This window comes from Formica exsecta, unplaced genomic scaffold (assembly GCF_003651465.1).
Source record: "Formica exsecta isolate Colony F162 unplaced genomic scaffold, ASM365146v1 scaffold191, whole genome shotgun sequence".
NCBI lineage: Eukaryota > Metazoa > Arthropoda > Insecta > Hymenoptera > Formicidae > Formica > Formica exsecta.
In genome coordinates, this window is record NW_021849211.1 from 2,279,993 (window position 1) to 2,303,472 (window position 23,480).

At 37.5% G+C, this 23,480-nt stretch overlaps 1 protein-coding gene across 1 annotated transcript in view; it reads left to right on the plus strand.

Annotated features, from left to right (window-relative positions):
- The window catches only part of LOC115233817 (discoidin domain-containing receptor 2), a 176,757-nt gene that overhangs the window by 99,993 nt on the left and 53,284 nt on the right, over window positions 1-23,480 (plus strand). The window contains exons 2-4 of the mRNA XM_029804417.1: window positions 1,079-1,326; window positions 5,762-5,864; window positions 19,845-20,076. Of these exons, the coding sequence (XP_029660277.1) occupies window positions 1,146-1,326; window positions 5,762-5,864; window positions 19,845-20,076 (516 nt within the window). The 5' untranslated portion in view covers window positions 1,079-1,145. The remainder of the gene's footprint in view (window positions 1-1,078; window positions 1,327-5,761; window positions 5,865-19,844; window positions 20,077-23,480) is intronic.

The window sequence follows — 23,480 nt, forward strand, 5'->3', positions numbered from 1 at the left end:
ACTAATAGCACCGGCGCGATTAAAATTTCATATCCCGTAGCATAATAATGCTCTCACTATTTGTCGACGAGTCGTGTGGCTGATGCATAATGACACGGATTATCCGTTAATATCACGGCAGACGCGACGAATCTCGGAACATAACAGCCGGCCTTTTTTAACTAAGTACCACTCAGACGATTGTAAGCGATTTTATTTCACAAGAGCGCGATATTTAGATGGCCGATTTGTCGGATGAAATAGACCTCTTATCGTGCCAGACTGTGTGTACGACCTAGAATGAAGACGGACGAGAGGGTGGGTGGAGAGCGCTATTTACAAAAATGATAACAAATGCCTACGCTACCGTGGCAGCACGATAAGAGTTCCGCTTTGCACGACAAATGCAGCTGCTGGCGATGATATTTACATAAATATGACCGTTATACTGTATGCCGAAAAAACGATTCAGATTTGTTGACAGGAATAAGAATTGCATATTCCATTTTATACTTATCGATCGAACGTAAATATCTGCGTAAAAAAAATAAGCCATTTATATAAAGTTCATTAAGTTTATAATATCCTCTAAAAAAATATATATATCATATATTTGATAATATTATATTTTCTTTAATCAACCTTTTTCCATTTAAATTTAAATTTTAATTAGGAAAATATACTCGTTTAATTATTGATCCGAAAAATGTCCAGAATTATATTACGAGTGCACTCTATCACTTTAGCGGTAAGAGCTGGCTACTTTCTTTTATTCTTTGTCGGTAAATTTACCTTGGCAGTTAATTCCATTCTAACGTCCTACCTGCAATACATTTTCAAGATAACAGCCGACACTATTTTTATGGACTCTTCGCTCGAACTATAAGATAAACTTATCAATGAGACAGGACAACACCGACACTACGATTGCATTAAATGAGCGCGTACATAAAGAATGCATCGCGTTTGAGATGACGCGGTTAAAAATTATTTTAGTCACGGCTCTCTCTGTAAAAATATTATTCTTTATATTACGCGAACAGTTTGCGACAATCTCAAGATGTCTGCAGATGATTAACATATGTCATTCTGTGCTTAGGACGTCGACGTGAGCCTGATCAACCACCTTGCACCTATCACGATGCCAGGAACGTGCTTGATGACCGATGCGGTCAAGGCAGCGGATAGTTAGTGATGAGGAGGAGCAAGTTATCGGCGTGCCGACGGCCCAGGTCACCAGTAACATGCCAGTCCTTGGTCCCAGCGCCGATCCAACTCCACTTCGAGGACTTCTGATCGCCGTCTTCGTCCTACTGTCCCTGCCGCGTTGTCGTTGCACGGATCTAGGTAAGTGGAATCCAAACTCCCGCGAACGCGTTATACCCAAGTTTTATAACTTCCGAAAAGTGCCGACGTTTCCCCCTTCTTCCCCCTTTGACCCCTTCCAACTTCCGTCACTCTCTCACAATCTTCTCTATTGTCCCAAGGCGCGCACTGTCGCCGCGCGAAGTCAAAAGGTTGCATCCACCAATTGAAAATCTTATACGAGGCATCCCGTGAGAGAAGACAATCGCAAGTTTCCCAGAATAAAAATGTTTATAACTTTGAACCAAGTATAATTCTTGCATATCTATAATTCTATTTTTTACACGTAAAAATTAATTTGTAAAAACTATTGATATTCATTAAATTGCGTTTTCAATATTTTTTTTTTTTTTTATTTTTTAGATATAACCTCCCAAAATACGGCAAAAGTTATAATTATAATTTTAGAGAGAGATATTATAAATGTGCGATACCTTATAAACTGTCTAAAAAGGGAATGAACTGTATAAAGATATTAAGTGGATGAAACCCCATAATAAACTGGCTGCCGCCGGCAATAAATTTATGAGTTAATTACGGCATCATCAACTTTGATTATTGAAAGATTGCTCAATTATCTATCGTCCTCTCATTCCACAGCTCTTGATTTAATATTACACACGACCGTATTATATTTTAGTAGAAATCTGTCCAAGTTTTTTCTCGCAAATAAAACGCGGTTTTTTTTTTTGCTGAGTCGATATTGAGGACAGATACTGAAGCCCTTATAAATATCGTATTTTTACTGAGATCATAAAATTGTTATCATTAGAAAAAAAAAAATAAGGGTAACATGGGCGATCGCGAACAGAAATGAGCGGTTCTTTCGCTCGATAAAAATCTAGGATGGAGAGAAAGAAAGATCTATTTCAGCATAATTTTATTAAAAATATTTAAGAATTAATCTTTGTGTTTATTATGACAATTATTTCGTTAAATAGCAAAGTTTTAATAAAAATTTAAAGTACAATGTGCTAATAAAGAAAGTCACGGACCAGATGATTTCAGATCCCTTTGTTATACGAGCGGAAAAGGCATGATATCCACCGAGGATGTCGTGCGTACTAATTTCTTTTTTTTCTTCTCCCGGCACTGAAGCGCGTACGTAATAATGCCGCGTACCGCCTACACACCTGGCCTCACCGAGGCATTGTACCCTCGTAAATGAAATGTCAGCCGCACAACGAATTAACAATACTATCTAATAGCTGCTCAGATGCAGACGAGCGAGAGCGGGCTGCGCATTGTGCCGATTCGTTCTGGCGTGCCGCAGTTCTGACTCCCGCCGCTCATTGTTTACCGCTTATCCGCTATATTTTTATGCAAATTAATTGTATGTTGCCTGCAAGAAGATGTTACGTTGAATGGAGATATCCGTAAAACAGGAATACGTTACAACTCGCATTTACTCGTACTGATATTAAATTTTTCTCACCTTATCTTTATTGCGTTAAGAAATATATCGTTTAGGAAAAAAATAAAAAAATTCGAGCTTACAACATCCAACGTATATGAAACAATTTAAATATTTTGTTATTAATTTTTTATTTTATATTTATCGATAGTGATTATATATTAATTGATGGTTAATATTCTAAATAGATATAATTAATGCTATAAATATTATAGATCGTCAGATTTGAATACTTTTAAGCTTTTAGCAAATCGAACTGTCAATCACATATCACAAATTATTGGAATCGTTCATTATCCTGCATGTTGCTCGAAAACACATCGCGTCTAGGATATCTCAATATGTCAGCTTGACTTATTGCTTTGGGACACGACATTAAAGCTCGGGTTCATAGCCGTTATCGTTGTATACATTGGATATTCAATGCACACGAGATACGCCATGCGCTCTTGTAAACAATGTACACACAAACGCTTGAACGTTAAAATACAGAATGTGAATTGCTATAAAAGTATTGTACCTTAAGCTACAGATATTACGTACAAACAGATAGTTTATTCTGAGGATCGAAGTACGTTGGATAAAGTAAAAATATTATTTTATTTATACAAATATATCTAAAAGCTTTTTCTACATGTTTTTATATAGTTATGTGTAATTCGTTTCTTTTTTATCTCTTTATCGGAGAGATATAATACAATGCGATAATTAAGTGCAACGAGTATTTTGCTTGTTGGATAATTTTCGGGCGCGAAACATCTGATGCACCAGTAGTGTGGCTCGCTAAATCCAGGTTAGTTTGATAATTACGGCACAGTTCATCTCATTCGCACTATGTTGCATTAACGGATGCAACATAAAGGCGAATACTAGGTGCAAATACGATCGAAGTTGCTGAGTCTGAATGGAGAGAGACTCCAATGGTTATTATACTTTTATACACACGCGGCAACATAACGCGATTTTCTCGGCTTCATATTTTCAGTTTATTAGAACATGTGATTTTATTTCACGCGTGTTTCAATTAATGTTGCCTCTGTTTATATAAGCTTACAAATGCATTACGTATATATTATTTTTTTAAATTGTTAAATAGTTATAAAGAAATGTAATAACTCACATCACTGAATCAAGTAAAGAATTATATAAAGAAAATGTAATAAAGTCTAATATGTAATAAGGAAATAGCGCGCATTTTTTATGAAAAAATGCAAAGAATCCAGTTTGCAGCGCACTAGAAAAGTCATAAAATTTTAATAAAACAGCAAACACGAGAAGAAGAAGTTGTGTTAAATGGACCTTATTAAATGAGTTCTATGCTATTACCAACCATTCTGCGATATATTAACTATTCTTAACAAAAAAAACCTGATAGAATCTGCGGAACGTAATTTTTCAATATTTATCTTAATTACTAGCAGCCGTTTTACTGTACGTTCGAAATAATAAGTTCTCATATTTACTCTTATTCATGATTGAGAACGAACTGAATTCAAATTTTCCGTAATATTACACTTGATTAAATATTTATCAGATTATTTAATTTTGTGATAGATAGTTTTTTATGTGTGTGTTTATCAATTACTGATATATTTGTATCTTATGAATTCTCTAACAATCTAATGAAAGAAGATTGAGACGAGATACATCAGATTAAAAAATTATGAGTAATAAATACCAGATATTTACAGGCACGATATATATATAGGTATAAAATTATAGAAAACTCATAAATGGAAAACATGGTAATCCCGCGTTTGACATTTTTAGACATGTCGAACGCAGATTTTAGTCGCACTATCGCGGCGCATACCGGATGAAGTTTTGCCGTATAATGCACGGTAGGTGAAACGTAGGGGACAGTTACAAACACAAACGAAGTTTTGTTCGCGGTAATACCGGCTCATGGAGACCATAGCCGACCGGTAGTAGCTCCGGAGGCTAGGCTAATCCCACGTCCGCTACATTCTGCAGTTTTGAAACTTTCCGACGTAACTGCAGTATACCGTAGTTTAAGCGTAGTAACGTTGCACGCGCCAAGATATGTATTGGCCGGGCTGGCTCCTGCGAATTCGAGAATTTATCATGTCCCGCGTATATATAACGACGTTATCATCGGTGATACCTTTGCTGGTTGATATTTCTACTATCGATTTTTCTCATTGTCAGCGACGTTGCGAAATCATTTTATATATACAACGGGCGAAAAAACAGATATCAGAAAAAGCGTCGTTTTATTGTGTCCATCCTGCGTGAATATCGTCAGTATATACGTGTATTATTTTATTTTCTCTTCGATGTTTTCTATTTGGAGATATTGAAACAGAAATAGAAAGTACACACAAGAGAGATAGAGGAATAAAGAAAGAAAAGGAAACCCCTGTCTATATCGAATCAAAAGACCAATAAAATGTTTTGAGAAATTTTTTTTTTACGTGCTTTAATATTTGTCTTGTTGGTAGAAAGAAGAAAATACGATAGAATCGAATTTGTTATATTAACTAACAGACGCTCCACATTGTTTCCATCGATATCTCGAATATATTGTCTTTTTCTTGATTGTGAAAACAGCTGATAACTCGTAGACAAAAAAAGGAACTTAAAAAGGAGATATTTATTACTATTTTAAATTATTTTTTACGTGCAGCAGAATATGAAATTACAACAGAATACGAAATTACATGTTTGTGATGACCAGCATTTTTGAGGATTTTGTTGGAGGATTTATACATTTTTATAATAATATTATTAGAGAGGTAAATAAAATTGTTAAACATGTCAGAATAAAACTATTATGAATCTGACTACACTAGAAATATATGAAAATGTAAATATGCAAAATTAACTGTTTAATAATTTATTTGGTAAAAGCTGAATCTTTGCCGAAACAATATTCCATAATTATCACCATCGCCCATTCGAAACTTTCATTCTAATGCGCGACATTAACGAAATGAAGATTGATATTGAATTTTGCCTAATATAATCATGAATTGTTTTCAGGACAATGCACTACGGCTTTGGGTATGGAGAACGGAGAAATCCCCGATGAAGACATCTCGGCGAGTTCTATATACGATCCCAGTCTCGGACCGAAACATGCCAGGTAGGAGAACAATCGTATCGCGAGACTGGCATCAAGCGAGTCGACCATTTTGGTATCTCAGAGAAACGAATATTCTCGGAACTATACGCTTTTGCAAGCGTTTATAATTCCGTTGTTTAGTGTAATAACAGAGTCTCTTAATCGTAATTTTTTTATCACTTTATCTTCTCGCTAGAAAATTTGTATAATTCACATTTTTTATAATATTCATAATTTTTATATCAATCTATATGAATGATATCAAGTTTCTATTTGTTTTTTTACGTATATTTTTTTCCTTGTTTTATTTACCAAAAATGATATCGGAATGTATCTAAAAATATAAGATACATATCTAAAAATATAAGGTACATATCAGAGTTTGCACAAATAATCCATCGCACTTTCATTAAGTTTTAATTAATTATAAAAGTGCAGAGTTTATCTTGGAACAGATTTGAAGATAAAATAATATAACGCGCCGGCGCATGTATATCACGCTTTTTACGTTGTGTTAGAATTAAATTAGGTAATTGCCATCTGCATCACACTGTAGTATCGGAATTCTTTTAACCTCGCAATGTAAATCGCGTGACACGAAAGAATGTCTCGCGCAATGGCATTAAGGTGCCTGTGCTACCTATGGTTCATTTTATTCCTTATTACAACGCCGAGATTAAAATCACTCGCTAGTAAGGCATTCGCGTCCCATACCTTAGATGTATTAAAATTTTATATAACACGCGGCCTCGAAAGCACGGTTGTAAAAGTCTCTCTTATCGGGAAACGAATTAATGATGATTATGAGATGTTATGGAGGAACGAAAATCTCCTTTAATAAGTCCGCACGGCCAATGGCGAGTTAATTTTTCGAGAAATATTCTTTTCGTTCACGATAGTTGCAATCTTCTTAAGTCACATTCGTTTATTTATTAATAATCATGATTATAACAATTATAAAATTTCTTTTTTTATAATATTGTATGACAAAACAAATATATAACGATTAATAATTTTAAATAATTTGATACAAAATACAAAATACATCGCGCTAGTAGACACATAATTAACACACGTATATAATAATCTCTATTTAGGATCAATGATGGAAAAAAATTAAGATCGATCGCCTCGATGAAATTGGTAGATTATCATCCACGATTAGTAGATATAGTATCCTCGCACTTTCATCATTAATAACGAGTTCTCTATCTACAATACAGACCGCAGAAGCGAACTGTGTGTCGAGTGGATCGATCTCGTCAACGATATGTGACAATTTACGGTAGGCTCTTTGCGCTCATCGAAAAGCGTGAAGCGATCTCCGATAATAACCGGTTTCGTATTTTGATACTCTCGTTAAGCTGTCAGCCAAACATTAATGATATATATATATACACATATACTTTTTGAAAAATCATCGCGGTGAGATCGTAGGCCGCGCGTGCTCGACAATTAAAAAATTTTAATTAAACCGTCGTATGCGACCGATCAGCCATGACATTTTAATTAACGATCTACTTCGTAAATCAAAAAGCGGCCCACGCGGCTACATATTTCGAGGTAGATAGCTCTCGCTGGAGAGTTACGTCCTTCGAGCAAGTCGTTACCGGAGAGTTTCGGGATACACGGCCACACACAAGTCCGGCACGATGTAATAGGGGATAGGGTAGTAGCGACCGAAAGAAGGTCGGTGGCGACGGCGACGGTAGAAGGGGAGGGAGGAGGCGCGCTCGACCCCTACAAATTACCTCCAATTTCGTGTAAATTCCTCCTGTGCCTGCGTCAGCATAATACCTGTATTAGAACGCCTGGCTCCGGCTCTTAGGTGGCAATAAATCTGTATTAGAGCAAGGCGCCGCACCCTCTCTCAAAAGGGGTACGATAACCCAGGACCGGTTAATTTTTCAGGACCGCGATTCGCCCGCCATGGTGTCTACAAGGTTACTTACCACACGTCTCGATAGTTAGCAAATATACGTTTTAATTTGTGACGTTAACTCGTTTATACGCTTCCTTTATTACTTTTTTATTCCTCGCATTTATTTATACATTGAATACATTACTGATTTTTACACGAAATTCAGATCAAAGCATGAGTATAGGGCGTCTGTTTCTTGGGAAAACCTGCAAAACCTTAAATTCTCAAGAATTTCTTTTTTACTTGGAAAATTTAAAGAATTGTCACTGAATTTTATTACTTTGATAATTTTCTTATAAATTGGTTTTCTTTGAGAACTTTGAACACAAATACTTGAAAGATCAGGAAATTCTCAGGGCATATTTTTACAAGATTTGAGTAGAGACATCTTGCATATATATAATTATAAAGTTTATTTTATTGAAAGATAAAAGTCTTTTATTATATTATCCGATTTTATATATCGTTCGAAATATTTCATATGTACGAACCGTTTAAAGCTGAAGAAAGATTCTAATATAATTAAAGAGAATTGACATCGTGAGAAAACGGCAAACGCCGTAAAACGTATTCGCTGTAAAATGAAATTGTATAATTGCGGGTTCCCGGCTTCTCGTGGGTAATCACTTTGGAAGCTTTCATTACGATAAAATCTTTTCGGTGTCACAAAGCGTGAGTGTTCGAGCAAAGACACTCGCGCGGTATTCGACGAGTATCTAGCTTTGAATCTAGTTTCAACTACGGTAGTAGTTGAATAGTTGTACCGACGTTTATCGTGATACACGTGTTATCGCGCCGGAATCCGCGATAACGTAGGATTTATCACGCCTGCGTATACGATTATAATTATAGATGAAGGATAGATTTCCGCATCGCGAGGTCGGGAGGGGGGGGGGGACTGGGGCCTAGAGGGACAAAGGACTCGAATAAGATATTGCTCCGCCATGCTCTATACTTTGCGGAATATGAATACAATGTTGCACGCATAGCGTTAAAGCACTACATTTCAAAGTACATGTCCTCGGTTTTCCGCCGTAACGAAATTGCATCGTACATTTTGTTAGAGACGGCCGCGACAAGGCAGCGCTGCGACATTTTAAGGTCATTGTTATCCATTCCGCCAGCTGGTTAAGTAGGATATACATAATAAATAGCGAAAACGTAATTTCTGCACATGTACCCGCGTAATACTTTTAACGAGCCAATTAGTTTCATACGACGTTTCATTCCTTTGTGCGATACGCTTTGTTAAATAACATATAAAACATCTGGAGCTTATATTTTACAACTTGATATTGTCGTTTATATTAAGCTGCAGTGCTAAAGCTTATTATATTAAAACACAAATATACATTCTTTTTAGTTTTTTTAATATACTCTCTTTACACGTAGTTGTAATTAGTGTGCGCGGTAACATCGACGTAAATAACGATGCGAGGACAAACAATAGCGGAGAGCAGACAGCGGACAAAATACAAAAGGACAAAGTAGAAGTCGGAACGATGCGAGAAAGCGTGTCCACGCACAAAGAGGCGCGATCGATAAGGGCCTGGACAGAAAAGCGGACGGACATGCAACGAAAAAGTTTTTCGTTTTCGTGTATGTGGCGCCGGGGCCATTCGTATCGCTTTAGAGTTGGCACGAAAAGGAGACGTCCGTAGTGGTGGCTCCGATGTAAGAAGCAGGGAAAAACGTGGAACGAAATAGACGAGAAGGGTGAAAAAGAGAAAGAGAGAGAGAAACGGAGAAAAAAAACGGAAAAGGGAAAGGGAGAGAATACGAAGGCCCGAGGCGTGACAAGCCGAAATCTTCGACGTGCGAAAAAGTAGTAGGGGAGAAGATCTATTAAGGGATCGCGGGCAAGGGGTGGTCCCAGAATCACGCGGACATAAACTGTCCTACGTCGTTACGTGTGCTTTCAGCAGCCGAAGCCGAGGAAAAATGGTAGCCATATTCTTCCAGCCTTCGAGCCTGGCTATCTTCCACTTTGTTACGATTCGAAAACCTCGGTGCCTTCGGTAGCTCTCTCACCTCTCCCCGTCCCTCTCGTTTCGGTGATTTATGTAACACCACCATCTCCTCCTCCGATACCTTGCCCCTTTTTTTCTCGAGCTTGTATCGCTCGAGCAACTGCTATCATCGTCGTCGTCGTCGTGGCTTGATGGAACAGGCATTCGAGGGATGCGTCGTATCGCGCCACCGAAATGCGCCGCGCATTTCGTGGCTTAAGCCTCGTTCGCGTGACGATGTACTTTGGTGGTATAAATCTTGGGAGGGAGTTTAGAGGGTGCGCGCGAGAGCGCAACACCCTGAACAGGGACCGGCTCCGTTTTACGGCGCTGATATCCAGTTCCGGCCGTCCGTTCTTCTGGGACCTGGGCCAAGAACGGGTGGAATTCTTTTGATAAACGAAACATGCATTCCACGCGACACGCTGTATTTACGTGCAACATGCGCAAAACAGACTCTCTCTGGCGCGGAGATGTATGTCCCGGATGCATCTTGGAGGACAGTTCAAAAGTCGATGTGAGCATGTTTAAAGAGGAAGTTGAAAACAGATGTCACTTCCACAAACTATTATGAGAAGTTAAACGTTAATATATGTCAGCAATATTTTTTTTCAAGTTAACGTGTACGTCAAGGCATACATCTTTATTTGTGTAGTAGTCAAATGGAATAGTTAATAATTGATCGTTATTTTTTCTTTGTATAATACAATAATATCCATTACTTACAGACTGTATTTTTTTCTTTTACCTTGTAAAAACGAGACGTTTATTATCAAGATTTTATTCCTCGATTTCCGAACGTCACGAATTTCATTTCTTCGACTCGAGAACTCTTTCTCTTGTCACACCACCTCCGTTAGCTGCGAATCGTTTCATTGATGTAACGCTCGCTCCTTAATTATATAAGTATTCTTCTCGTATAGGAAGATTCGATTTAAAACGAACAGAGGAGAGACAAACTGCCGTCGCAGTAAATGTGATAAGAGCTTTCCGCGACGAAATTTTACCTTCGTTACATTAACATAGTCGTTAAGATACAACTGGGTCACCAGAAAGTTTATGTCTTATTAATTCATCTGTTTGCGGTGAGAGGTGCTATACTTCAATCTTTTTTCATAGAGAGCGGAATACATTATGCCGTGCAGCTAGAAAAGTTCGCATTTTATGCGACGCGTCTGAACTGCGGCCACGCCTCTCTCTCTCTCTCTCTCTCTTTTTGCAAAAAGTTGTTCGTTAACGTAAGAATTTGCGTGCCAACTTCTTTCTAAGATGCTTTCTGATGATCGCACGGAAATATCGCATCTTTTAAGATATCAGTGCGAGGGGCGTATATCGCGATATCGAATTTCTATGGAGAAGTTCGGCAGTCGATCTGCCTCAGAGAGATATTATTCTGTCGTATGCGAAACGGGGAGAACGTGGCGATAACGAAAATCTATTTCGCCGCTTCCGTGTTCCGTGTCGAGCGTGTGAACGTTGCTCTCTATATTTAGCTGCACACATCAACGCGCACCGTACATACGCCCTCATATACACACACATATATGTATATATATATATATATGTGTGTGTGTGTGTATATATATATGTATGTATGTATGTATGTATGTGTATGTATGTATGTATGTATTTATGTGCATACGATACCCCGGTACGCGTGCATGTGTAGGGGTGCGCGATTTTCAGTCCCGATTCATCGAATATCAGCGACGTTGACATATCGGGGCTTCCTATCTCCCTCTATTCCTCATACTGTCAGGAAATCGTGAGCAACCGAAACGAATTCTCCGTTAACGATCGCGGAGATTCGTCCATGAAATCATCATTGATGCACGGATGTGACTCTCATCCTTTCAGACTTTATGAACACGCTTATGATTCGACAAGTATATTCGAATTTTCCAATTAACTTTTGACGCGCATTTTCTGATTGCTCATCGAGTATCATATATGCATATTTATTTATTTATTTATTTTTTTATTCAGAAAATTTAAGCAACTACACATGTCGGAATAGAGCTCTTAACAATAATAGAGTGCTAAGAAATCCTCATGTCGGGTATTCACTCCGATAGCTACAATTCGTACATCTCGCGAAACTTTCTTCCTTGAAACAAGACTTGGACTTTCCAACCAAGTGTGCCCCGCAAACTTAAAGTTGTTACACGTTGAAAGTTAGCGTACCGTATTGTTTTATAGAGGAAGAATCGCGACATGAAAGACTTGCTCAGAAAACACATCTTTTCTCAAGATCATTACACCTTATTAATATAATTTTGTAATCACGGTAAATCTAATCGTACACGCGTACAATTTGTTTTCGAAAACATAATTTTCATTTTCTTTCTTTGACAACTTTGGTTCAACATTGTTACCAAAGAACGCACTTTTAAGATTATTCTTTAAGTAGTTATTAACAAATTGATCAGACCTGTATGCGTGATGACGTTTGTTGAATCAATACTCGGCCATCGCATAAAAATTTAAAAAAGATACGTTTATTCGTTAGCGGCTTGCTCGATTTTTCATATTTATACATTGAGCGTTGCCGCTGTGATAGACGAACTTTTCAGTTCACGTTGTTCCGAAAAATCACGAAGCGAGTTGAACGAAACTCCCACTAACGACCGCCGAGCGCCGGCATTTGGATATCGATACATTCGCTACATGACTCGAAGTTTTAGATACGTTGACAACACAGAATTCTGTCAGTGTAGTGCGACGAAAAAACGTTGGCCCGCTTAACATGACCCGCGAGACAAATATTCGCCCGAGATAGTTTCCGGTCGAGTCGGTGGCGAATTGTGCGGACTGTCGGCGCTGAAATATGATCGCCCAGACAATTTTCATCGCCATTCTGGACATGGCCGTACAGGTTTTGCAGAAAAGTTTCTAAATTGTTGTGGATATTAATGTTCCCTTGTTCCCTGTTACGATAGAATTGTCCGAGAATTGATTCGATTGTTATTATTTATGCAGGGAAACTTCAATCATTCGTGTGCTTTATGCGATTGTCGTACGATTGATATTTTTGGATAAAGTTCCGAATAGGTGAACCCTCCGATTTTTTTGAAACTACACTATTTTTTGTATTTTTTAACGCTGATTACAAATGTGATAATGAAAATTTGCGACAAGGTCATTTTCAAGGTCAAAACTCAAAAAAACTTTTAATATATACTAAATATAATAAATATTTTTAAATAAAACTCACAACTCTTCGGTATATTTAGAAATAATAGAAATATAGGAATATATATATATACGCAGTGCAATATTATATTCTCTATTCCCTCTGATAATCTTTATCTTGTATGCGAAGCGCATTGCGAAATATATGGCTGCACTTCTCCCTCCACCAGACGAAACATTTTAATTATCTCAACAGAGACTCAAGTGCTGATACCATCGTATAACCTGTGTGTTCCCATACGGCTCATCTTTACATTTACGAGCCGCGAATAATAATTTAGCCGAAGCGAGTATATATTATCACGAAATATACGACAATGAAACACATCATGTTATATCATTCTGATCATAAAGGGAAATGTTACGAGGTACATTATGGACACCCGGCTTTAAAGGAGAATGATCAAGCGCCGTCGAAGCGTCGAAAATGGGATTGTACCATTTGCAGATTGAGTTTGACTCCTCGGGGGCATCCCACGGGATCGACCCGGATGTGCCCCTGACTCACTCTCCCATTTACTCGCGTTAAGCAAAAGCGACAAGATAAGGTGATGTGATATTATAAATGTATATGCCGGTACCGCTTCATATCTCGGTTATATCATTCTTGATACCAGGCTATGAAAAAAAGATGCTCGATCGCGGTGATGTTGCAGTTAACACATGTAGCCATTGTCGTCGCGAAACACTGGAAAGAGAGACCGCAGAGAGATCTCGAATTAATGGACAATTGAGATCATGAGAGGAAACGGGAGTTACCGCGTAGTTTATGGCACGATAATCGCCATGAAATTTAGATAAAGACTGTCATTAACACTTATCCGAATGATTCTTTACTGCAAATGGCAGATATTATATACGAGAGCATTGCAACGACTAATATCTATAAATTTCAATTAAAAATGCAGTTGACACATCTCGCATTTATTTTAGTATAGAATTATATTATTACACGATATTAAAAAAATATTCTCAAGACGATGCGCACATATACACAAAGCAGTCCGTCCGAATGAAGTGGCTGTTTAGATTATTTTAATTTGAGAAAGTATCTTAATTTAAAAACCATCTTATAATTGAAAAGTTTTAATGAAGCTTATTATTTAAAGAAATACACAGTAGACTAAAGTAATTAAAATCGGGGAAGCTTTTTAAATAATATAATTATACTGGAATGGTATATTTTCATCTTTTAATTAAATTATATAGAACGGAAGTTTATTGATTAATTATAGAATCAATAGATTGATTTATAGAATCAATTATAGAAGTTTTTTTCAAGAAAGATAACGTAAACGAGAGACGGTAAATTAAATTGCGCGACAAACTTTAAAAGCATTTTAGCAACTATTTCAGTCGCACGACTGGCCGTTCTTTTTTTCCGCGAGAAATAAATCTTCTTCACCGAAATCACTGATTTCTCCTTAATTTTCGCAAAATATCTGATTAATCAAATAACGTCAACTTCTTTCCTACTGCCGTTCGTAAAATCGCGATTGACAGATTAGCAGAAACATAAATAAATTTCACGCAAGCACAGAAGTATACATATATATCTCTGTGCATAATATCGTCCATAAAAATCCGCGACGCGTTCATTATGAATTTTCGCGTTATATCGAGACCACCGATCTTTCATAGCTCGGGATAATAACACCGCGCGCCAATCTCGAACGTTACTGTCATTCGCGAACGTTTTAATATCGATGGCACGACATTCCCGGCTCGTATGACACCCGCCCCTATCCATCCCCGGGTTCTCTCCACGATGATACGCTGTCCGTTCGCTTCGATCGTCGAGCGTAGGGAAAAAGGGGAAAAAGAACTCTCGCGCTCGCGGCGTAAAGTCGGACGGGCCAGCCGGAATTTTCACGGATCATTTGGCTGATGGTATATTCGGCAGCAGCATTCCTAGCATATTCGATAACAATGGCGGTAAGTTCGGAAGAGAGAGGGAACGACGCTCGGTGCGCCCGACATATGCGTCGTTCTTCCTCACATCGGCACGCCATAACTCGCGCTGTTAGAGTGTTTCTATGTGCACTCTCGCTGCAGATGCAGTTCATGATAGTTCTACATGTTATCTGAAAAGCTCGATCGAGCGGACGGACCGCGAGGATCAGGTCATTTATGAAACTGCCCCTGTATGGCGTATAGGATCCAGTAGTCCCATTAGCAAACATATTTTCGTTACGCGATAACGGTATTTTTTTTTAACAGGCAAATTTACTTAATTGATGAACGACAGGCAAAGTGATTGAATGACATAAAAGTCGACGCGAAAGTTTAATTTTATAAAGTTATCTGTATATGTAAAATTCTAGCGCGTCAATGTAAATTACATATTATATACATATTTTGTGCAATATATAAATGTAAATAAGAAATATAGATATAAATTAGATTATGCGCGTGTATTAAATAAAGATTGCAACATAGATATTGTATATACATTATTCTCTAGCTCTAGAACACGTATCTCGTACTCTCTATATGTACATTGTTATCACACTTTGCTATTTGAAGCTATTTTAACCGAAAACAAAGCAACGTGTAAGGAAAAAGGAGGAACTGTACATCTTTGACTAACAAGCGTCATATCTGCGAGTGATCCTAGTCTTTTGTCTTGAAGCGCTCATCGTTGCCAACCAGTGACATATTTTCAAGCTGAATCTCTGCAGTCCGCTTGGAAGCATTTGTTTTCAGAATAGCTCGTGTCGCTTGCGCATAGCTGGCGTTTTTGTCCTTCACCAGGTGAGACGTAATTGTTGCTCATTTCGCGTCTAATTAGCGTGGAGATTAGCCTCAAAACGGTCGTAAAATGTCGCGCAATACGTACAAACGCATTGTCATTTTATTCATTTTGCATTTCTCTCCGCGTTCACCCGAAAACGTAATAACGGTTATCATCGAAATCGTTATACCGCGGGAAAATTTAATTAGTTTTTACCAGCTATTCGAGGCGACGAGGAGGGCTCCGAATAAAGCTGGATACGCCGAGAGCTAATAGAAGAAAACAAGCGGACTCGTGTGCGCGGCCTGAATATAAATATGCCTTAAAGAAGAGGTCGAAAATGATCGGCGCTATGTTTTGTTGCGACTGGAAAATTTAAGTTTTCCGAGATAGATTAATCGTAATAAGATACATTATATATGTATGAGAATAACGTTCGAAATAACTATTGATTTAATCGTACTAAAAAATGATGAGTAAAAAGATTTGCAAAGAGATGTGTAAATTATAAAAGATGTTATTGACTTTATTCTATTTAATTCCGATAATATCTTTTCCGATTCAATATTTATCGCGCTTGTATTATACGTATAATATTCGCAAACATACGCGATATAATTTTTCATGGCTTAATGCCTGAAAATGGTTCATTTTATGTAAATTTTCTATATTTATCGTGATAAAACAATAATCTAAATTGAATGGATTACGGTTCGGACGAATTATGGTGGATATTTCGCAAGGAGCGCTTTAAATCCGCAAACGCGAGGATGGAACGAGAGAGAACTTGATGCATCAATTTGTTAATAGCCACGAGGATTTTGCGTAAAAGGCAACGTGAAATTCTGCTCTACGGCCAGCCGTTTGAGCCGGTACAATGTATCCGGTGTTTTAACCAAATGAAACAATGGACGCATACCTACGTGACGTTGCAAGGTTATTGTCGTGCGAAAATTATTGCGGGGGAACCGGCCGCCCCCTTTCTTCCCCATCCTTGGGGTTTGTTTTCTCCCTTCCCTACGGCGTGGCCCACTTCCGAATAACAAACGTGCTGCGCGCTAAGCAGCGCGGATGGTAGCTGCGGCGGTAACGATCGGGGGTCATTAGCAATGCTAATGCACTTTTCGACTGATGAGGCGTCGTAATGCTTCTGGTCGGCCCGTGGCCCGAGCTCTCTTACCCTCGTGTTATTTTCTCGACGAGACTACTTTGGAGTACCCGCGCCGTAGAACGGCCGGTCGGTTGGCTGCCGTAAATTGTACCTGGGAAGAATATCGGCTTCCTATTAGGATCGCACCTATTTTCGAGGAAACCGGAGATCCGTTCGATAGTGTTGCATCTTTCTATCGTTATTATAAATTTCTCGCAAAATTGTGGAAAATTTATAGCGGAGATCTATGTTAATACTGAGAGCTACTATACATATTTTAGTTTATTTCTGGAGGTAAATTGTAAAGTTTGGTATTATATATTTTTTATAATATTTTATATTTTGTTTTTATGTTATACATGTGTTATTACATATAATTTTTGAAGGAAGCCATAATATTACACAAAGCTTTATTATTTGGAACAGGTGTTAAATGATACTACATGATGATAATATTATATTATTACTCTATTATATTATTAATCTACGATTTTTTCAACGATAAATCAGAGTATAATCAATAATCCACATGATGAATTTGCAACGGCAATTTTGCTTGCATTCTTCATAAACTTGTTACGATCTCATAAAAACCCAAAGAAGTTTTTGATTAAGCACTTTGCGACTTAAGGAACTCCAAGCAATGCCTTTTTGAACTAACACTTATGTTTCTTTGTTTAACAACGGGATAGTGCGACATTTTCTACGCCATGAATCCTTCAGATTCGAAGAGGACACATAAGGGAATTTTTACGATTCCCAGGACGACGCTTTCTTTTATTTTTATGTCCAATTTACGGGGCATCTGGAAACGTTGATGGCACAATTAACGGGCGGAAATGCTGCAACACGGTCAATATTGTACCTACGCTGCCAGAAGTCGCTTCTCGAAATAACGAAAGAATGAAACCTCTTATTTTAGGATCCTCGACATGATTTTTATTTTCGGATTTCCAAATAATATGGGATTCGAGGAAATTTATGATTTCTCGATATATATGGTAATATATTATAATAAACTATATTAGTATCGAAATTATATGGCAGACTTTTCAGCTTGTTTTATCTCAGAAATTGAATCACAATCGGTTATCACGAATTGAAATGAATGGAAAGTAGTGACCACAAATAAATGCGAAAAGAGGAAATAGCGTCATTATCAATGTGTAATCGTGCAAATAACGATGAATAGAAATTTCAATAAATCAACCGCGATTCGCAGCAAATGAATGAGTATTGTGTTATAAAACAATCCGCTCTAAATCTAAATGTAAAGTCACATCTATTTACGACAATTAGCGCCGCTACAGAAATTCCAAATTTCTATTTTGCCTTTATCACGACTACAATCTCACTGATGGATCATAGATGGACATTTTTTATTTATTAAGATTATCAGCATCTTGTCAAGCTAAGTCGTAAAATTTGTTGCGTAAAAAAGCAAAGGTGATTTTATTTAAACGAGATCTCATGCTCGTCGAGCTGCGTAACTACGGATTGCGTTGCAACGCAAGGTTACGGAGGACTTGCCAGGACATTGTTAACAGCATTGGTGCCTAATTAACCGCAAACGCTTTCAACCGGTTTCGCCTGGTCTATTGTTTACATGCGGGCACGCCGCATATGTACGGCAGTCCTCCACGACTGAACCAGCTGAAATATTTCCATGGAGATTCTCTCTCCCTTTGTGACAGAACCGTGCGTATTTCAATGGATTTCCATGCGTGCTCGCGACACGGCACGTCGGAAATAACACCTGATAATAATGCTATTATGTCTCCTATAAACTTTCTCATTAAATTTGCACAAAGTTTTATTTTGAGATTTAATTAGCAAGTTGGTACTTATCAATTTTTGATGAGATTCTTGACAAAAGATATTTTTCGAAGATTTAATGTAACAGTTTTGTTGCCAAAGCATTGTGCTATAAAAATTCAAAGAATCGGGGCAAACAAACTCCTGTGTATCTTTTAGGTCAGCATGTAACCATTTATTCAATAACCAAAAGTGTTTTCAACATTTATGTTTTTAATTATTAATGCACGCGAAGAAAATTATTACTCGTATATATTGTAACGTGTACGTGATGCGCATAAGTACATTACGCATTTAGAAATCTCTCGAGGCAAAAGTATCAGGATAATTTAATTTCTCATGCTGATTGCAGAAACAATCAGATCGGAAAAATGCTGTTGATTTATGAAATAGCCGCTTTTAGGTCCGCTCCCTTCGGCACGAACATTGTTGACTTTACCTGAATCAATAATCTTCCTATACATTTCTGTTATCTGATATTCTTAATTTTTGAAATCTCTCGTTAGCTTTATAAACACATCTTAAAGCAAACATTAAATCACAAACATCTGCTATTGAAGATATAAATGGCTGTAGGGGAGAGACGGATATTTTTTCAATATTTAACTTTTTTTTTTTAATTTATACACAAGTCCTTTATAATCATGATTTTTCTTCTTAGAATCTACTAATCACTAGCCTCTGTTCTCCCCTTTGCGTGAGAGACTCACCCCCAAGAGTCCTGAAAAAATTACTTCCATTTTCCTCTGTCCACAAGAAGCTGCTATCGCGATAAAAGCTTCGCTGCAAAATAAGTTATTCATAATCAATATCGCGCGAACCTCAAGGCAGCGTGCTCAGATTCAAAGATCGTCCATAAATCGATCGCCCCGTCATTAATTTACACACAAGCGGCCGTTGATCTTGAAAGGAAACCAGGCCGGGAAACTCATTAATTATATCAGCTGCATAATAAGTTCGCGATAATCGAGATATATACATCTTCTGCTTGGATATTATTTGTATTGCTTCTTTTCGTCGATGACGGTCGCCATGACTTGCGCAGCTATAGTAAAGCATAACGTGTGCCTGTGCGTTTGTCACGCGAACGTCGCGTTCGCTACATGTGCGTTCCTCGCGTGTCTTCACGCGACGTACCTCTTTCAAGAACGTTCGTAATAACTCGTGACATTATTCGCAGGCTACGACAAGACAAGGGCGGTGGCGCGTGGTGCCCGAAGGACCTGGTAACGAAGGAAGGCAAGGAATATCTGGAGGTGAACTTGCACACTCCGCGTTTACTCACGTCCACCAGAACGCAGGGCAGATTCGGCAATGGTCACGGGGTCGAGTACACGGAGGAGTACTTTGTCGAGTATTGGCGGCCGGGGTTCAACAAGTGGGTGCGATGGAGGAATCGACGTGGCATAGAGGTAGGTACCATCTGGCTACCTCATCGATCGAATCGCGTTCGAGATTTCTTTCTTGGGAGCCGTAAGCCGGAATTGACTGCACATCAGCAGATATTAGGTGATTCGTCGAATTTCTCTATCAGTGACTACACACGCGAATATACGTAGCTCCATTTAAAGTACATACTCTTTACGGAACTAATAATGGATTTTTATTAATGAAACAAATTATTATGTAGGGTATCTTGAATATTTTTTTAGAAACGTTTTGAAAATTTTAGAAATGGCACGTTTATATCGCATCTAAGATATGTATGCATATAAAAATTTAATGATATATTTTTGGTTGTTTTATTATTATATATATACAACATGAATATATTTCGATTATTTTCAATATAAAAATTGCTCTCTTTTTCTTGCATTTTTATTTTTGCAATAATAATTGCACATTCGTTTTGCTTGCCTAGATATGATATTGCAGCATATTTCGGCACATATGATGTTATAAAAAATCATCAGAATTTTCAATTGGATTTTATTTTAAGTTTTCTGTGCCGAAATTCGATTCTTTTCGACGCGTGAATTTCATGCAAGCGTTATGCGGCGGGAATTGAAGATGAAATATTGGAAAATCGCGAAACGAAATTTATTTTCTGCCAATAAATCTCATCATTCCATGTCACATTGTGAAGATGGATTGTTCGATATAGCAGTTTAATATAAATGCAGCCTATGCTGTGTTAATCTTATCTATATATCACTGCGTTAATTTTTGTTCGCGAATAACATGTTCGCTTTTTTTTTAGCTATATTAGAATATCTACCGACCCTCTCTTCTATTCATATAATTATTATATAGCTGGATATTAATGTCCTTATTTCACTTTATATATACACACTAACATATGTCGAGGGGAAATTAGCAGACTCCGTACGAAACGGCTCGATTTCCTGGATTTAACTCAAGTTCCCTCTCCTGGCTTATTCAGCACAGTTACAAATTGATAAAGCTAGTGCCGTCTGCTTTTAATCCGATATACCAGGATAAAACGATTTCGTCTATATTTCGTCCGCAAATGTGTTAGAATCATTTCGCCGCGCTTTTATAAAGTTTTAATATGGATGATTATGTGTGCGTTTTTTTATAATTTTACAGTTTTCTTGAATACCATAAAATTTATATATTTAAAGATTTCTATATTTATCTAGCAATTCTATAGTTGTATGCCGCCTCGGCAGCATAGAATGGCGGTTTTAGCTCTGAAATAAAATGAAAAAGCGATGAATAGATTTTAATTCCATTTTTTTTCAGCGAATATATTTTTTTTAAATGGAATCATTTCAACGAACTTTCGAAGTGCTCTGTGCAAATTTTTGCGTTCTCGAAATCTATGTGGATTATTTCGGATGTTTATTTAAGTTTTTTTGGAGACATTTATTTTCTACGTTATTAGATACAATAATATAATAATTTAATCCAATATTAAGCATAATTTAAAGATCTATAATGTTTCGATATTTTTTTATAAACACAATAATGGATGAAAATTTTATAGAATATATTGCTTGTTACTTTTCTGTTCTTACAGTGTCTGGAAACACCATGTCATTACTATCTTTGTTATATCAATTGCAGATTTGTAGAAAAGAATTATGCTATATAAAATGTAAACCTATATTTTACCTATATTATATTGCTCTTGAGATTTTCATTCTTTTTATATCTATTATAGAAAACGCTGTGCACAATACGAGTATAAATGAGAACCTCTGTTCCATTTGAACGGCCATTATTGGATGCGACGTGTTAATTAACGTCTCTTTAGCATGATAATCTGCTCGCGATATCCATTAGCCCGTCAAAATACATCATGGCAGTTAAGCGATTTGCTCGCGGCGATGAAACTAAGCAGAGATGTTTCTATAGACGTAATTTTAAATTTTTATTGATTAAGTGCGGTTTGATTTTGATTATGTTTTCGTTGGAAAATAATAGGTATTATTAAAACAAAAACTTTGAAGAGAATAATTAATGTAGATTTGACAAGTTGCAATTTTCTCGCTATACTTTATGCTTATTATGATATATGAAAAGCATAAAATATGTAAGAAAAATGCTTACAGTGATCGCATAAAAACGAACAATAATGCTAATCGAATATCGCGAGAAAAATAACTATACACAATAATAATTACAATATATACACTCTAATGCCTTTCTAAGATTTGCGCGAATTTTTGTGGTAAAATGATTCATGAATCGTTGAAAAATGCCGAAGAAATTTCGTACTAAATCGATCAAACAGCATAACTAAAAACGGTAAATCGGTAGTTAACGCTATTCCATTGGACATCGAGTGCCGCTACAGCTATTATCCTACGAGCCATAAGCTACCATTGGTAAATGGAATTTTAATGGATGCACAATAAAGCGCGAGTGCATTTATTCCGCTCACCGAAACGGTGCAGTAAGTCATAATCAATCGTATAACGAGCGCGGTTCATTTTTCAAATATTATCGGTAGATGCGCGCGTGTTCTCTCCTCTCCTGTGCTCACTATTACATTTTTATTCCATTATACGCAAAGAATGCACGCGCGCAAACCTATTAATAATAACGTGAGATCAATGAGATGATTCGTGAGAAAATGCATTGCCATACCACGTTTTCTCACAGCAGCCTCAAATAAAACCCAATCTCTTTCTATTGGCGCCTTCCTTCTTTTATTTCTGGTTAATAGAATCGAAAATCTCATTTCCAACCTTGTGTGTTGATTTCCCGATTCGTAATTCTTTCATTCATGAACATTCTCTATTTGATCTCTTTCAATAATCATCTTTTCGAGTTCTCGCGCGCGCACACGCGCGCTTCATCACATCCGGCACTCCATTTTTCCGTGAACATTATTCAACGTCTCGACATGATATTACCGCGTATAAGTGTTAAAATTCACTCTCCCACGCGAATTTATCGCGCCCCCGTCGCAAATTGCCGGTCGTAATAGAAAAAAGATTACTGAAAAAACGCGGCGGAGATTTTTCAGTATTTACCCCGGCATCCGCAATATATTTCCTTCAAGAACTAATTTCGCTCGGGAGGGAGAGAGGCAACGGCTACACGAGAGACTTATTACCTAGCTACCTTACGGGGTCTTCCGATAAATAGAAAATCAAGAATCTCATCGGTAACGAACTTACTTCGATAGACTATCATAACTCACCTCCGGCTGGTACTCGTCGGAGGGTCGTCGTCTGGCCCCCGCAGGAAAAGCTCCGTGACGCGGAAGTAATTTTCAACTCCGAACCGTGTCCTATCGTGGATGGCGGGGGCCTCGTTATTCGACCCCGCTGTCATCAGAAGGGCTCTGATATTCGCCACGGTTATCTCTCACCACTCTTCCCCTTCCCTCTTTCTCACTTTC